This window comes from Buteo buteo, chromosome Z, assembly GCF_964188355.1.
Source record: "Buteo buteo chromosome Z, bButBut1.hap1.1, whole genome shotgun sequence".
In the NCBI taxonomy this organism is placed as follows: domain Eukaryota; kingdom Metazoa; phylum Chordata; class Aves; order Accipitriformes; family Accipitridae; genus Buteo; species Buteo buteo.
Window position 1 is genome coordinate 86,674,949 of NC_134204.1, and position 18,846 is coordinate 86,693,794.

The window sequence follows — 18,846 nt, forward strand, 5'->3', positions numbered from 1 at the left end:
AGAAAGAATAAAACATAACATAAAACACAGAGACCTACCTCTTGTTTAGATTCTATTTTCTTTATATACATACATATAAAAATTGTACTTTCAGCACAAAACCCAGATGCCTATTGCTTTCCCACTTTGATCTTGTGCACTGTAATGTACAATATCCCTGCAGATATGAATTCTAGCCTTAAAAAGCAGCTTGTTGCCTTATAGTATCTGCAGTGTTGTATGTTCTTTCTTACAGCCTTATTCCTTAATTTTGTATTTATATATTGCATTTTCTTTCCCTTTGCATTTTGTGGCAAAAATAAACTCAAAAAAAACCCCCATATTTTTACATTCAAAACTTTTCATTATCCTTTTTTCTGCACTCTCAATTTTGTTACACTAAAACTTGATATACAGATTTCTCCACATATTCAGAGACTCCATTTAAAATTCCATGACATAGTTGAAAATGTCATTAAGAAAGCCAAAGGAGCAGATCTTCCCTAGCTATCCAGGCAGAACTCTTTTCTTTTCTCCTTCTTTTTTTTATTATTATAGAGATACATAAATATAACCACAGTATTTCCATGTCATTTAATAAGGCATATTGGATGCAAAATTTTCCTTCTTGTCTTCAGTTTAAGGGTATGAGTCATTGTTACCAGTTTTGTTTTTTAAAAGTTGTTTGCTTAAGAGGCAACACATTGACAAGAAACACATAAGGCTATTTAGAAACCCAAATGAAAGAAATTACTTTGGATATTCTTACTATCTGCATGGGCACAGAAATTAAGTGGTTTATACCACAGTGTGAAGGTGTGACCATGTTTCTGAGCTTACACAAGTGTGTTAGCTCGTGGGAAGAAATAAACATGCCAACTGTGATATACTGAACTTCCATGCAATTTTGCCGGGAAAATACCTGTAAATAAAACCAGATGAATAATTTAATTAAATTCTTTTTTTGAGCATATCTAACACATTCTTTTCTAAGTGGTAAAAGTGGGCAATATATTTTTTTTCCAGCTTTTTAGAATCAGATTCTTTTTTTTGTAATTCAAAGAGATTGTAACAAATCAGCACTGAAGTGGAGGGAAAATATTGGTGTATGTTTCCTCTCCTCTAGTGCTGATTTGTTGCAAAATTATGGTTTTTATATATATGGGTGTACATATATATTATGTGTGTGTGCGTAACAAGAGCAATCCAGAAACAGTTACAGTATTCTAAGTGAGAAAATCCATGCTGAAATTCTGAGTTACTGGTTTCTTTGGCTTACATACTCTGGAGGTATTTCACTTTTCAGACCTGTTATAAGCTACATCAGATAAAAAGAAAAAGAAAGAATGAAGGGCTATAAAAATTTAAGTTATATATATAAGTGCATTTGCTTTCTTGTGTTAGATATAATTTACTTTATCTTAAAAGTACCAGAATAAAATTAGTGACAGGAAGTTGGATGCCTTTGCTTATGATTGTGTTAATCTGCTGGGACAACTAGGTGAAATAAAACTGATACACTATCCTTGTAGTTAAAAATGTGCTGCCAAAGAACTTAGAAGTTTTTCCATCATTTGAGATCTTCAAATCAATATTGAATATAATTTTAATTTAAATAATGTTTATTATTTATTACATTATTTAAATAGGTTTGATGCAGAAACTCCTGGTCAAGGTTCCTTGAATCAAAGCTGTTAATTCAGTTTTAGAATTTACAAAGGAATGTGTATATTGCTTATAACACTTTGAGTAGCATTGAGCTATTGCGTGGCTTTTCACAATGTCACAAATGGTATCGGAAATGCTTTTCATCCCTGATAGTACTCGTGGTTTTTTTTAAAAAGCTGTCTTACATAGCCTGACAAAGGAGTGAAAAAGGCATTAATTCCATTTTTTAGTTGCATCCTCTTGCATATTTCTAACTTGTTTTCTTCCATGTTTCAGGTATCTTTACCTGCTATAAATTTGTGTGCTGTAAATATGTAGAACTAAATGTCTTTTTTGGTTTATCTGGCACTTCCAGTAGCTTCCTGGAAGTATGTTTTAGGCACTTTTGGGGTACTGCATAACCCTAAAAACATTTACACCACATGAAAAAGAACTCTAAAGAACAACTCTAAAATAAGTCTGTAATTCAAAGTAGAAAAGTTAAAATGAGTTTTCCTATGACTTAAAAGCTTTCGTATAAGAACTTTTATGTGTACTAAAACACACTGTGAAACTTCTGTCACTGTAGCACTGTACTTGACTTGGCAGAGCATTAAATGGAACAGCAATGTAGGAATTGCATTTGCTAAGCTGGCAGACATCAGTTGTACTGATGTGACCTTTGTATGCTAACACAGTCAACAGCCTCTTCCCACTTCAATGCTTTTCTCCATGAGATAGCTTTGATTCTCAACAATAAGAACAAGAGAGTTTTGAAAAAAGGTTTAACTGGATCTTCCTTAATTTGCTGTGCATGGTGTAGTAGGTTGACCCCAGCTGGCAGGTAAGTCCCCACCCAGCCGCTCCCTCACCCACCCCACAGCGGGATGAGGGAGAGAATTGGAAGGGCAAACACTCATGGGTTCAGATAAAGACAGTTTAATCAGTGAAGCAAAGCTGCGCGCACCAGCAAAGCAAGCAAAGCAAAATAAGGAATTCATTCAGTGCTTCCCATCGGCAGGCATATGTCCAGCCGCTTCCTGGAAAGCAGGGCTTCATCACATGTAGCAGTTACTTGGCAAGGCAAACACCATAACCCTGAATGTCCCCCCTTCCTCCTCCTTTCCCCAGCTTTTATTGCTGAGCACAATGTTTATATGGCATGGAATATCCCTTTGGTCATTTTAGGTCAGCTGTCCTGGCTGTGCCCTCTCCCAACTTCTTGCACACCCCCAGCCCAGTTGCTTGGAGGAGTAGAGTAGGAAAAAGAACAAGCCTTGGTGCTGTCATACATGGTAGCAATTCTCATGTTTCATGCAAATGCTTCCTTCTTTTTCCTTTTTAATATTGGTTGTGTTTTCATTACTATGTTTGTATTGTTTTGTGCTTGAAAATGAAAATATTTTTAAGATGTTAATATTTAAATGTTTTTAGAACAGATGATACTTGCAGTAAATTGGAGCATTTCCCCCTCATTTGTAGAATTGAACCATTTATTTCAAAATATTAAGGAGAAGTTCTTGGTTTGTACTACCGTTGTCTTACCAAAATGTCAACCAAGCCTACACCAGTTGGAAGGCTCTGGTTTGTCTTTGTCAGTGTGCAGATACTTAGCTGAGCAAATGTAGTTGCAACTCATGTATCAGCCACATTTAACATGCAGCTATATATCTGACTGCAAAGCATTATTAATACTTGCAGTATTAACAGTCATTATTTCAATCTGCGCATCAAGGTCAACTTTCACTCCCCACCCCTTTCCTTGAAGATATTTCATAGGTGAAGTAATACAATGTTGTGATTTAAAAACAAGAAAAAGAATGTAAATACTAGTGCTTTGCATCTGTATCTACCTCAGATTACATCCATATGTCCTTGATCCTGTCACTTAACCTCTGTTAAAATTGTGCTTATTTACTGCATTTGTGTAATTTATTTCCTGCAAAAAGCTATTGATGGAATTATTTTATTCACTCAGTATTTTGCTTTGGGGTCCAGTGATAAAAGAGGTGTGCATACTAAAGGGAAATTTAAATGCAATTTAGATGTTTTAAATTAGTTCTTCAGTTTCTATTCCTGAATCTTCAGAAGGTAGGAAGTAATGTAGCTTTTAAAATATTTCAATTTTAGTTGATAAAAAAAATTTTCATGTTCTTGACTTGCTATATCAATGTTCTCAGGTTTTTGTTACTATGGGATCTCACAGTTCATCTACAGTAAAGTATTATGATACAGCAAAGCAAGAGGCAAACCAAATCAAATAGTGCTTAATGGAGTAAGAGGAAGTAGGGCTGGAAGCAATCTCAGAGATCTGTCCTAACAGATTTTGCCAGGCCAGTTCTTAAAAGCCTTCAGTGATGGAGATTATACTGCCTCCCCACACAATGTTTATTTGTAGTTGTGTTTATTCCTTTTCTTTTGAATGACAAGTAAGTCTATTAACTGTAGGCACAGTATTTATGTAGGTTTTCGACAAATTACTTTGTAATCTTTTTATTATAAATCTTACCTGTGTCACAGTCTCTGTTACTCTTACATAGTCTGTCTGATTTATTGATGAAGCTCAATCGGTTTCAGTCCTTGGTGTTTTCCAACTTCTGAGGGAATCCTGTTAAATTATTTTAAACCAACCTTGAACATATTTTGTTCTCAAAGGAGTATCAGACAAACCATTGACTGTGGTGTGAGACCACAACAAAAGACAGAAAAGTTTTGTTTCCTTTAAGTAATTCTATAAAATCTAAAGCTGACAAATAAGTAAGTACATACTCAGTTCAATTTCCCTCTTATCCAAAATTGTCCATTCTGAAGTACTCATTCTCTTTCACTAGAATGCACTGTATTGGCTGGTGCCCTAGTGTAACAGTAGTGATTCTCTGGAAGAGCCTTAGATAGGTGTCTTTGTGCAAATGAATGCATGTGTTCCTACTGTGGTGCAGGTATTCTTCCAATTTGCACTTTCAAAACTGACATACAAATACTGAATTTTCTGAGGTTGTACATGTGGTCAGAGGAATAACTTATTTCAGGATCATTGCATAAAGTATTTTTACATGGCACAGAAAGGTGTTGAGCAGACAGATCTGACTTGACTTTGCACAGACTAACTCAGACACTAGAAGCAGTGCTTTAACCAACCACTACTGATGAAGTGAAGTGCTCATGTGGATGAACAAGTAACTTCATCTATCTCACGGTACTTTCTGGATAGCATGTTAAAGTGCTGTATATTGTCTTGATGCCTCCAAACAAAATGCGCTTTGGCTTTTTTGTCTACACATGACCATTTTGTGGAGGTTCAGGGGAGAAAAAGGTAAGGCTAATACCCATAAGTATGTTCTTTTTAAACTTGCCGCTGCTAGTCTCTTTGGAATTTTTGGTAGCAGAAGATAGTTTCCGGATCCCACAAACTGGCTGCCAAAGTTCTTTCTAGGCAGGAAACTAGCACCTTGCATCCTTTTCCCTTTTGGCACAGACATACATGGTTAGTCACAAAAGGAGCTTTCACATCATGATGAAATCTTTGGGAAGAAAGAGTCGTAATAAAGCAGGTAAAATAAGATCCCTGTAATTGTCAAATTAAACACAAGGTTAACTAGCATAAATGCAGTAGTTGAAATCTTACAGTTAAAATAATTTAAAAAGAAATCACACTTTGTACTTGTAAGCTTTGATCCCATTTTGCATGTTTTCAAATAACTTTTATTTCTGCAATGCCAAATGTTAATTCATGTGGCATCAATAGCATATTAATTTTGTTGACCTGGCTGCAACAGTTAGCTTTTGAGCAGCAGAAGAAAAGCCAGCGAAGAGGTAATGTGGCAACAGAGCGGGCTTTTATCTAAGGAAGTTCTCTAGTGTTATTATTGGTACATTATCAGTGTGAATTTGTTACACACTACAGGTCTATAGATACTCTTCTGGTTTGGTTTGTTTTTGTCTTTTCATTTAGGCTTTCAGATGTGAAATAGCTGGTCTATTAAATGCAATTCTTGGAACTGTAGTGGAATATTGGGTCATCTCAAGTTTGCTTATGGACAGAAACGTGTTTCATGAAATAGCTGGTGATTTGGCACAGTACCTTGCCATTTCATGTGATGGTAAGTGTTTGAAAGGCCTCTCAAAGTCTTTTAATCAGATCCACTAAAGTCCTAACTGAAATCCTCGGTTTACTTTCAAGTTATTTTTTACCTTCTGTTGCAGCTCTGCAGTCTTATGGTGTGATGTGTACATACACAAGAAACTGTTTTATTGTGTGTATGTGTCTGTCTCTCTGTCTGTCTGTCTCAAGCAAAGACTAAATAGAACAGGCTTTCTTACTAAAGTATTTCTAAATAAATCTCAGTAGGTGTTAATATGAAAGCAAGACTACACAGTGTGAAGAAGAGAAAAAATCTTTGGAGCTCTCTTGTCAGTTTAGGAAGAGCTTTAAGCATATAATAAGCCATAACTTCAGAGAGGCAATTGGACACACCTTAGCTCAGGCCAATTCTCAGGTGAAATTTTTCACTCCACAAACTTGATCTTGTTTGCTAAAGACACTTCAGCCATAAGTCCAAAAGCTATGCTGAACTCTTTGACCCATACAGACTTCAATGAAACATTTCAGTGTCTCATTCCAAATCCTTAGACTTAATGGACTTTATTTGGGGGCTGGGGGAAAATTCCAACTAGTCCCTTGAATCACTATTGTTCCTCTTCATTAAATATACTAGGTAAAAAGAAATGTCATGACTCAAATGAACCATTATCATTTCACATGAAATGTCGGTTGAGGTATCTGTCCTTTTGGCAACTAGGGGATGAGGAACTCAAAAGACAAAAAAAATAAGAAAACTACTGAATGTTTTTAATTACATTTTCAAACTTAATTCCCACCAAAGCCTGCCCCTCCTCTCCTCCCCCCAATTAGGAAGTAGTGGGAAAACTGTAACTCAGCTGTTACACCTGTATGGATATCCTGGTTTCAGTCATTATTTTCTCTAGTGACAGGTGTACGTAGGCTTCATTTAAAGTGTATCTGTCTTCTCCTGCCTGGACACTTGAGAAGAACTATGCTGAAAAGATTAAACTAAAATCTTAATGTCTAGACAAATAGTTCCACCCTCGTCTTATGGAAAGCAAATTATCAGAACCGTTCTAGCCTGCCTTAAATCTTAGAAGGCCAAATCAGTTGGAACTTTATAGTATGTTAATCAATGGAGCTTTTAGTATCTACTACTGTTGCCACCTGTCCAACGGATTTTCTAGCTTTCATATAAGGGAGAATCTTGGATATGTCTTTCTGTAAGACTTTCTTACTTTGCTGTACACAAATGGAAAATTACACTTTCAATGCTGTCCTCCACTGAGAGCATTCACAAGAACAACATTCACAATCTGATTATAAAGAGTAAAGATTCTTTGACCTATTGGTGATCATGGCTGCTTGGTTCAGTCTACAGCACTTAAAGCCCAACAAACTGTTGCAGAGTTCTCCTAAATTCTGTCGCTCTTAGAGTAGAAAAACTCTGTAGTCTCAAAACTTGTGTTTCTGTTTCAATCGAGTCTACAGAGCAGTTGATGTATGAGCACTTCTTAGCAGAACAGAATATTCCCTCAATAAATACTTTCTTCCTCATGGCAGACCTTGCTTTCCACCTGTTACAGTTGCTATTTTGACAAAATTATTTTGCTAGAATCAAAATACAAATATCACCCTAAGAAAAATCAGTTGTTCTGTCTCCTTTTCCAAAAAAAAGAGAGGTAGGCCAGACATATGCCTGATACATATTGAGATAGATACAGATATATATTCTTCTGCCACTGTTTTGTTTTCATTTTTTAAACTGAACTATTTGGTGCATCTGAATGGGGCTGAAATTTGCTTACAGTCACTTTTAATGTAGCATTTATAGGTCACCCTACATTACTTGCAGATTTCTTTGTTCATGTGTTACCCATTTTATCTGAATTGTGTTTGTATTATGTCACTTAGAGATTTTAAAAGTGACCACTTGCATAACTTCCCAAATAAATAATTTAATTCTCAAAATCAAGGTCAAACTTTTATAAGATTATATTTAGAGTGGTTTTTTTTAAAGTTTCACATAAAAAGTGGTGCTTTGCCTTTTAAAATCTGTTGACCATTCTGTTAGAAACTGGTGTTATTATCAGAAGATGGATAAAATCTTTTTTAATATGAGTATTTTTAGTAATTCTTGTGGAGAATAGCTTCTGAATCTGCAAAAGCAGAAAAAAAAATGTCTGGAAGAGCTATCTTCTAGATAACTCTAGATGTACAGGTTTTTATATTCTCATTTTAAGGCTCTTTTTTTTCCCCCTTTGCTTTTATCCAGATTTTTCGATATGTGAATTAAAAATGTTCATTTGTTCCATACGATCCCTCTGGCTTCAAATGTTTGTCGCAGAAGCAGTTTTTAAAAAAACATGTTTACAGAGAAATGTACCTATTTCTACAGAACCTCTTTCTCTTCAGAAAATAGTAAGTAACTCTTCTACTCCTTAACAAACTCATACACTTAAGTATTTTACAAGTAATTGGATTCATGAAAGTCTTGGAAAGTACCTCTCTTCTGTGGTCTAAGGTAATACTCATTGCATGCATTGTCTTCCACCTGTAGATAGACTCTACTGCATTTAAATTTCTCTTTGCCCAAGATCTGGGTTTAAAACAATAGTAAGATTTTTCTTACCAGACAATTCGTAACACCTGGTTAATCTGTTTAGATGCAGTTAACATGAAAAGTCTCAATGAAAGCTTTTTAAAATAATCTCTGATGTAAGTATGTTATTGCAATGTTACATTTGTAATTAAGGAGAATGCCAAATATAGTATGATTTTCCTGGGTTATCTTTTCCTTCAGATTTTTTTAAGAGGTGGCAGTCTATAATTCTACTGGGTCCAAGCATTTGTTACATACAAGATTTTATGATTTTGAACCACAGTGTATTCCTGTGAATTTTGCCTCTTAAAAACTTTCTCCTACTTGCAAACATTTTCCTGCCTTCAAATCACAATTTGTGGTAGTTGGTGAGGAAATACATGATGAAAACTGTGAAAGAAATTCTCAAAACCATGACTGCTGGCAGGTTGCAGGCAAATCAGGGAGATCACACAGTAATGACATGCCCCATCTTAGAGCCTCATATGAGTAATCGTAATACTAACAACTAAACAGAATATGGAATCCACAACTGTTTCTGGATGTCCTAAAATTCTGCAGGTAGAGTCAAAGAAAAACAAATTTACACCTTTATACATTTTCCATACATAAGGTTTCCTGAATTTTACAGGAGTTTATTGTGAACAGACATAATTGTTTATTGATACATTGTGTTTAAACAGAGCTGGAACAAAAGACTGTCAGAATTTTAAAAATAAACTAACTATGTATCTAATATTTAACGTATGTTGCCAACACATATGCAGCAGCAATTGCTATTTTTAGTATTGCCATGACTACTGATCACTCTCTGGAACTACTTAAATGTAAATTTTTGTAGTGCCTGAAACAAGTTCATGTGCTTTTTGTGGCTTTTCTTAGCATTACTGTGCCTCCTTTCTCGTTCCATACAATAAATACTAACTCTCGTCCAATCTTCCCAGCTCTTCTCATACAGCATCTTACCAGCTAGGCTTTTCTATGGGTTCAAATAGTGACCTGCTTCTCTCTGGTGGTAAATGTACAATGAAGCTGCAAGTAAGGTGTCCCTCACCCATTGTAAGTTGCCCGCAGAATCTACAGTGATCTGCTAGATAATCAAAGCCTTCTTTAATATTTTTCTTCAGATATAATCATAGTGTAATCATTGAACTAGTCCCCTCACTGGAGTTTTTCCTATGCTTTTGCCAAACTGCAGAAACTTATATGACTTTTTAAAATGAGCGGTATAGGTGGGTTGGAAGCTCTGTATTACTGGAAAGAACCCAAAATATCTACAACATCCAAAGCTATCCTAATAATGAGAGATCACCTAAGAGATAGCTAGCTTATTGCCTTCACAATGTTCAAAGGCTTTATCCAAGCCCTCATCTTAGAAGAGATGAAGGAGGGGAGTGAGTGTTTCTTTACCACATTGCTCCCTTGGTTTTGCTCCCTGTGTTGGGAGCAGGAAGCTTGTAAATACTTACATTAAGTACCTGAGAATCAATTAGCTTTAATTCAGTCTTACGTCCAGCTAAAGTGATCAAAATTTTCTTAGCTACCAAAAACTGGAGAGGTCTAGAAATTTCCCACTTTCTGGATCAGACCAAACCCACTCACCTCTGAGGCCAGCTTAAAAAGTAAATTATAAGAACATAAAAAAAGATTGCAGAAGACAACTTTAAACAATCTATATATGCAATCATTTAGGGATCATATTTTTAAAAACTTAGATACAACAAACTGTGGGTGGTGGATGACTGCTTTGCATGAATTGCAACAAAAGAAAATTACTGCATTTTAATTTGCTGTATACAAAGTAATTGCAAATGTTACTTTTGCAACAGGTCTGTTCCTATTCACGGGCTTTACAAGAGGTAGGGATGCATGCGACAAGAAAGATACACAAAGCAAAGAAAAATAAAATAGGGCAATGGCCATGCCCTGAGCCTCAAAAGGCATTACAGATGCTAAATGGCGATAAGCAGAACCAAGTCAAAGTGCTGCCTGATCTACCGTAAGTAATACCTATAACATCACCAGTTTTATTCTGCTTTGGGGGACAGCTTCTGACCTGACACATTTCTTGAACTTTATGTGACCTGTTTTGTTGTCTACAAATTACTGCAACTGACAGAAAGCTCCATTGTGAACCTGTAACACCTCTGGGCTGGGGTTCCCCATTTCTCTCCATCCTCCATCTCAGTGTATGTGCAGGCTGATGTAGTTATGTTTTCCCAATATTAAATTTAAAGGGTACATAGAGAAGTTGAACTGTTCATAGAATTACCTTTAAAGAAAGTTTAATTGTGGGTAGTTTAATTTTATTACTGTTTTAAATACAGTTGTAATTAAATGACATAGAATTTATGTAATTAAGACATTTCAGAAATAACTCTGACAATGGATAGAAATAAGTATGCTCTACATACACATTTAAAAGCATTAAGTACATATACATTATCTTAAAAGATGAAATAGTGATTTTAGACATGTCCCCTTTGCTCTCTTTTCAGTGACAGTAAGTGCCCTCCATTGACAATGAGTCTTAGAGCAAAAGCAGAAGTTCAGGCTGCACACACCAATGAGAATGCCTACCTTTTGGCTGAAGAGGTACACATTTACAAGAGAAATTCTAAAGGTATTCTATATATCTAATTTATGTTAAGAACTTTATATGGTTAGAATTGACAGTTTCAGATTTAAAAACCTTGTCCTGATGAATGCTGAACTAAAATGATGGCTTATGCCCAAGAATTATTTTCTTATGGTTCATGTTTCTTTTTTCCGATGTCTATTTGAAAGGAGGAATTGTATATATGGTGGAATAAAGCTGCCTTCTTCATTCCCCTCCCCCTCCCAGATATTAAATACAGTGTACAGCTTGTGTGAGCTCATTCCAGTCTTGCCTGCCTTACTTTGCTAATCCACCTCAACCTGTGCTTGGTAGGATCAACGTCTTCTGATTTGAAAGTATAATTCAGTCTTCATCTCTTTCAGTCCTAGACATTTTGTGAACAAAGACTGAGGAGTATGCTATGTTACATAGCTGTGTTAAGCATATGGACTGTTTTCTTCCAGGCATTCAGCCCAGACTATGAAAGGCATTTGGCTTTTGTCTTAGCTATACTGGAACCCAAGTACCTAAGGAATAAAACAGCACTGCAGTAATTCATTTGGTTCCTACTTATTACACAAATTTAATAAGTTATACTTTACATGAGCTTCTACGTGAACAGAATTACCTGCTGGAACTACTTTTTGTCATCTTCATCATCAGAAATTTACCGATATCACTTAAAACACAACTATATTAATATGACACCCAAGAGGAGGCTTAGAATAAACTGCCATAAGCAAGCTGGGATTGTTCAAAAAATTAAAACCAGAATTGTATCACAAACACTGAAGGACAAAAAAACCCTCACCCTCTTTTGGGATTTAAGAGAGCTTCAGTAACAGAGCCAGACCATGCATTTTTAAAATTGGTTCCCTTTCTCTTTATTGCTTTTGCAAGTAAAATTGATGTGAATTATTACATGCTGACTTCTACAAAGAAAAGTGAGCTGAAGGACTAGGGCAAAAAAAACCAAAAAAATACTGGGGTTTTTTCTGTTCTTCTTCTGCCAAAATTGTAAGTAGTATCTTCTGTTGAAAGAATGAGTATGGAGCTGACAGATTTACATAGTGAAGGTATTAATATAACAAAATATACCATGTAAATCTTATCGCAAAGGCTGAGAGATTTAGCCTGAGATATTTTTCATTTCTAAGATGTTTGTTGCATCATCTTTCACCTGGCATCAAGATTTTCCTCTGGCTCTTGTTCAAACGTAATCATTTAGTGAAAGTGAAACAGCGTTTAGAATAGGTCTGAAGTTTGTTTTGCAGAGACTAATGGTGCCTTTACATATAAGCAGCAGTTCTCACTTGCTTGCTGTTCAGTTTTTCACACTTACTTCAGCTTTATATGGTACTAAGGTTTGGGATTTTTTTCTTCCAGAGGATTTTCTTTTTTTAATTATTGTTATTATTAGGACCCCTTCATTTATTTCTCTCTCTTTCCCCCCTCCCTTGCTACTGTAGCCAAGTCAGACAGCCTATTGAGAAACAGCAAACCATCTGTTAACGGATTTGAAGTTCTGAATTATACTTGAGTGTGTAGAGGCACTCGTGCTTAGCCAGAAACATTCATTTGAATTAAGCTATAAATGCTGTGTAAAAAGAACCATACATTTTAACGTAGGTTCATGAATAAATTTAAGGGAGGGCAACTGCACTCTAAAGTTTTATTGCTTCAAAACCCAGTATTTTTGGTGTTCTGTGATCACTTGGTGCTTTTATAGTGTGATTGAAGCTTTAAACCTTGAACTGGGGGGAGATAATTCCTGTGTTAAACCGTTTGCAATACAATTTCATTGCTGGATCTCTGGTGGAACAGAAGCTCTGTGGGTTTTTTTGAATTTTCTTAAAAGATGGTTAAACAGGATAAAGGAAAATCTTACTCATTATTGAATTTTCTGGCATATAGCCAGGTCTCCTAGTTCCAGGCACTTTGATTATTTTCTTTAGTTGCTGTCTTGCCTAGTCTAGTGTAATCTATTAATTTTTTATGGTAGGACAGACAGCCCTGCATAAAGCTTGCATAAGTAACAAAGTGGAGAGATTGATTCAGCTTCTCTCTTGCCCTGGAACAGACATTAATGCTAAAGGTAAGTTACTCATTTTCTCTATAGAACTAAGAAATTAAGCCAGATAAAGAACTGTATTAATATCTGTTTGGTAATAAAGTTTATATTTATACTATTAAAACTGTCTTTATTATTTTAAACAACACAAAATGAGGACTTTATTGCAAACATTGAGGGAAGGTTAATTTATAACTCAACTGTGTTTTAACATCACATTTTCTATTGATTTTTAAAAATGCTATTTAGTTTTTTCAGATGTTTTTCAATAGAATTTCGTGTCTTAAAATCACAAGCTGCCACTGCAGCCATGATGAATAGTAAAAAATAAAGTGTTTTGCTGTCTCATGAATTACATTATTAACATTTTAGTACTACTTCTGCTGTTTTAAAACTTCCCTTGATTTATAATTCAGACTATGCTGGCTGGACGCCTTTGCATGAAGCCTGTAACCATGGCAGCACAGTGTGTGTCCGTGAAATTTTGCAACGTTGTCCAGAGGTAGACCTGCTCAGTCAAGTGGACGGGGTGACTCCTTTGCATGATGCACTGTCAAATGGACATGTAGAAATTGGCAAGCTGCTACTTCAGCATGGGGGTGAGTGCATTTATGCTAAACTGGTTGAGAGAAATTATCCACTGTTCTGAGTCCATATGAAGTTCATGGTGTTTTTCTTAATAGTTGCTTAAAATACAATATTATTATGAAATATTTATTTTAAAACATTTTTAAGCCAAGCTGTTTTGGTCACAATAAAAATAATACTGTTTTCACACTTATCTTGATCAGCTGAATATGAAATTAACCAGGATTTTCACATTTTTTTCCAATATGGTAATGTTTTTATTCTGCATTTTACACCATATGCATTGTAACTATATTCTCCAAACTCATTAATGAAGATAAAGATTACCTAGTCACCAGGCAAAGCCAAGGATTGTCTTTTGTTTTGATCTATTTTTACCATGATGCAAAAATAGATCAGTAAATCTCTATATAATCATGTATTTCAACATAAATTTGTTCAGCATTTATGAAAATTAATGTGATGGTCTTTGAAGAACACAATTAGCTTGGTAATTAGTTTAAGAAAGGAATCTATATTGTAATTGTGATAACTGCTGTTTAGGGATAATAGTGGGAGGGATGCCTTAGTTTCTAAAAAAAGATACATTGCCCCTTAGGCAGACACACGATAAATGTTTTGAACAATATTTTTTGTTCAGTGACAGGGAACTTGTATCTTGTCTTGAAATATACTGTATCAATATAATTAACTTAGAATGGTTTTTTTAAAAAAACAACTGCAAAGAATGGTCTTGGATATCAACTCTTCCTTCTTTTAATTCATTTACTAAAATGAGTATTTGTGATATCCTTATCATTGACCTACTGTGTCAGTTTAATCTCCGTGCATTATATGCTGAGTCCAAATTTTTTCAGTAAAAATCATTCTCTTTATAGCCATGAGGCAGAAGAATGCACTGTATTTAGATGGCCTATTACTTAATTAAGGTAGAGAAACAAAATGTTCTTTCATTCTTGGCGTAAGACCCTCTGTATTTATGGTCTTCTCCTGCCCCCTAAAGGCTATTTCTGTGTCTGTTGCGCAAGGACCGGCTCATAATCAATACATTCCTCTGCAGTTCTACCTCTGTGTTTGCTGCACTTCAGTTCTGTGGCTCCCAGGTGTTTTATATATCTAGTGAACCATGTATCTGACATGCCAAGCCAATACCTGGGCTCAGTTCAATCAGTCTAAGTGATGCAATAGCCAATATTGTAGTAAGTCCAGCTCCTCAATTGGAAATGGCATTGCACTGACAGATGTGCATTTTTCCTAGGCTATTGTGAAGAATAGGTAGTGGATGATCCTGTTGTCCTAGGGGAAGAGCTCTACTTGCACCTGCATTCATCAAGGTTTTCTGGCAACTATAAGGCTGTGTCTACCCTTATCTTTGCCTTTGTCACACTCTGGGTTTTGGCCTGTCAAATAGCTGACAAGACTATGGTAGAAAGCATGTTACCCATTCAATGTGGATTTACTCAGCTTAGTAATTTAGAACACATCTCTGGAAAAACTTTTTTCACTTTCTTTCTCTAAAAAACCTTCAGCTTCCAAAATTTAATTATATCGCATAGTCAGTGATGGAATAAAACAATGCAGGTTTAATCACAGCAAAGTTAAAACCTCTAGTATGGGTATGTAATGTGGTGAATTACCTTTTTTTTGTAATTAAAATGTATTCAAGTTAAAATGGCATCATTACTTTAGTACAGTAACCCAAATTTACATAAGATTCCTGATGTGTTCATCTTTGAAAATCAATACCTGTGGTGTGTTAACTGCCTTCATTCTATGTTACTGATGTGGCCTTACCAAAATGTCTGTAAATGGTTTGAATATTAATAGCACCATTGTACTAATAAACAGGAAATACCAAAAGAATGTAGTATAATCTGAACCAGTAAAACATGTGCCATTTACTTACTTTAAATCTATTTATTAGCGTAATTACTTGTTGTATTTCAGAAGTCTCTTAAGACAAAATTTTGAAACTCAGTTGTTGGGGAAGTCTAGGATTCCTACCTCAATTGTTTACCTTGCTGCATCGCCTAGGACAAGGTTGGCCACACCATCCAGGAAAGTAAAATAAAGACAATCATAGTAACATGCCTGTCATTTGGAGTAGAGTCTGGGAAAATAACCTGGTCTATAAAATAGTTAATAGAACTTTACAACAGTAATAACATTACATTTTTGCATACTTTACATATTGTTACTTGAAATTTTAGGATAAGCAACGTTTGAATTTCTTTTCCATTTCTGTGTAATAACCCTTGGCTTTCAACCTAGCAAAACTGGGAAGAAAATTAAGACAGTATTGTAAAGAAACTGTTACAAAGGGTCTCTGTACATGTTCTAGATTATATTGCAAATGTGTAACTCATCAGTTACATCAACATAACTTAGTACAAAAAGGAATTTAAACAGACTCCTAGCTTCTGGCAAAAAACAAACCAAAATCTTGTTAGGCTGCCAAATTGAATGTGCTGTTGTTATTGTTTGTATTTTCCCTGCAGGACCAGTCCTTCTACAGCAGAGGGACTCCAATGGAGAATTGCCACTGGATTATGTTGAGTCTGTACCTGTAAAGCAAGAACTTCTGAATATTGTTCATCCAGAAGAAAACATTGAAAGCTTCTCTGAACGCACAGAACAAGATTTTTGCAGTCAGCAGAGAGAACTGTGGTTGTTTTTATTTAATAAGATGCTGCTGAATTTTTGTTCTGTTTATAATCTGTCTTTACCCTTTACTTTAACTCTCAGAGAGGTAGCTTGTTCAAATGTACTTCAAGTAATGGCTCGTGATAACTGTGAAATGAAAAATACATTTTCTGCAGATTGGTTAGTAGATACATATTTTAGAGAGCTTGAAACTTTTCAAAAGCTACCACAGTTTCTTCAAGAAATATCTGCAAGCATGGTTTTTTACCCTGGAGAACAGATGAAGGCTTTATTAGCAACTCTTGAAACTATGGTGGAGGCATATCAACTCTCTACTTAAATGTTTTTAAAAGTTAGCTTCCAAACAAGCCTCATCATTGATTGAATCTTGACTGTTAACCCTTGGTATTGGGCTAACTTTTCTTCTGGCAACCAAAGAAGTGCAAATTTCACAGCCTTACACGAGCCTTACATGTTAGTATCTCCTGTGTTGTTAATAATTGCCTCTAACAGAACCTGGCAGTCAGATGCATTGATTCAGTGCACTTTTTAGGCAAAATTTTTCCAATACCAATGCCTTCTAGTTGTCTGACAGTTCTGGATGCCTGTGACCACCTCAGGAGGGTGCTATATATCATTTGCACTAAGTTAAACTTTGTATTTTCTGTCCTGGAAATCTTTGTTACCCATCTTAAGCCGTAGTTCACTGCGGTTTCCAGAGGTAGTGACCCTAAAGTTAAACCGAGTTGAAAGATGGCCACAAGCAGTTTTTCCTTGAGTCAGGCTTGTGCCTACATGTTTTGAAATCCTCTAATAAAACTGATGTTTTAAGCTAATGTTAATGTTGTCTGACATTACGCAAAAATATATGGAAGAGCAAATTCCTTCTATCCACTTTTGTTTTATTTATCCTTCTCCTAGAAAAATCAAAATTATTTTGTGTAAATTAATTACATCTTGTAAAATTCAAAACAGAAGGTGGTATGTAAATATATAATATTTACAGAATCAGTGTACTAGCATTTCCCATGTCTTCGATAGTTTGATAGAAATGGTCACACAAAGGCGTGTGGAAAATCACAGTGGCTGGTCAGCACGCATGGTCACATTCATTTGTGCGGTGACTGACTTGCGGAGACTGGCCCAGATACTCGGGCGATTTGCAGAACTCCAGTGGGTACCACTGACTAGAGCTTTAAAACCATCAAGTCATCTTGCTGCTTCCCAGGATGGTGATGCTGCGAAGGGCCAAATCCACCCTCAGCATAACTTCCGATGTCCTTGGCTCTGCTCTAACTCATGTTGGCTTGCAGTGGTTTGATAAATCCATTACACTGGCAGTGTATAAAATGATCTGGTAACACTCCCGGGATTCCCTGAACTAACGATGCTGGTGGAAGCAGTGGCACAAATCTAGTTATGTTGGCAGGGGAATTCAGAAAGGATTAGACAAGACAGTTTAAGTATGTACTGGGCATCAGATTCTGACACTAAGTATGGATCTCCTTAAAAATTACACCCCATTTAATATGAGAATTCTGTTCTCAATTCTGTGAATACATGCAAACTACACATGATAAATCCTCTAAACTAATCCTCTAACCTAATTTAGGATTGTATGCTACATATTCTATCAGATGGTCCTTTTAATTAATTAAGAAAAAGAGAAAATCCTGTGCTGTTCTTTCAAGGTGTTGAGGCTCATGAGGCAGCTGAAGTATGTAATTGTGCTGCATGAGGTTGGGGATGTGGAAGGGTTACGTGTTTTGGAGAGCCTTTATTGCACATTTGTACAGCAATAACTGCTCTTCTTGCCTCACATCTTTGTAGAGATCCAGTGCCAAATTCATTTCAGACTAGTGTCTGGGAAGAGAGACACTTCAAAAGGAAGTTTATCCCTTCCCCTTCCAAGGGAAGAGAAGGAAGTGCTGCTTTAGAATGAGGGTACCTGATTTTTTTCTAATAGATTCAGTAATAGATCAGGAGTAATTTAAAATCTTAGCCTTCAAAAGGAAGGTACTGATTAGCAATGTTTCCAATTCCGATTCTTCTGTAATAGAATTTATAATATTAAAAAAAAAAAAAAAAAAGAAAGGGTGAGGATAATAACTGCTCCTGAAATTGATGTTGCTTGACTAGAGGGAGTAAGTTACATTGATGCAGCTGGCTTGCAGAACATTAAAACTTCGATTTAGCTTTTCTGCAGCTGAGATATGTGATCTCATAGCAATCCACTGACGTTGCTCAGTGGTCTTGGAAGCAGACCTTCATTACAAACGTTCAGTGTTTATTAATGACTGATTATTATTTTTATACATGCATGCAGAACAGCCTGCTCTAATAGAATAAAGGGTTGGTGCATATTGGATTTGTCTATGTTTGTGCACTGTTTATTTTTCTCTAGTAAGAAAGCAACACAAAAAAAACCTTTGTCGTACATGAGATGGACTAACAGAAGTCAGTATTCCCTGCTGCAGGACATAGTAAAAGAAATGCTATGTGCATACCATCTAAAGAATGCAAAATACGCATTTAAGTTGGCAATACTAACATTTTCTTTAGTCACGAATTTGATAGGTAATTGGGAATTTAAAATAATTGGGACTCGGAGAACCACACAAAAAGAATTCTGCTGGATCTGGAAAAGCAAATGC

General features: G+C 35.7%; 1 protein-coding gene across 3 annotated transcripts in view; it reads left to right on the forward strand.

The window, feature by feature from the left end:
* SLF1 (SMC5/6 complex localization factor 1) overlaps positions 1–18,444 on the forward strand; it is a 42,410-nt gene extending 23,966 nt beyond the window's left edge. For all 3 annotated transcript variants that reach the window (XM_075021310.1, XM_075021309.1, XM_075021311.1), the window contains exons 12-18: positions 5,579–5,726; positions 7,965–8,110; positions 10,121–10,290; positions 10,790–10,914; positions 12,893–12,985; positions 13,378–13,560; positions 16,048–18,444. In XM_075021310.1, the coding sequence (XP_074877411.1) occupies positions 5,579–5,726; positions 7,965–8,110; positions 10,121–10,290; positions 10,790–10,914; positions 12,893–12,985; positions 13,378–13,560; positions 16,048–16,532 (1,350 nt within the window). In that variant the 3' untranslated portion in view covers positions 16,533–18,444. The remainder of the gene's footprint in view (positions 1–5,578; positions 5,727–7,964; positions 8,111–10,120; positions 10,291–10,789; positions 10,915–12,892; positions 12,986–13,377; positions 13,561–16,047) is intronic.
* Positions 18,445–18,846: the final 402 nt, after the last annotated feature.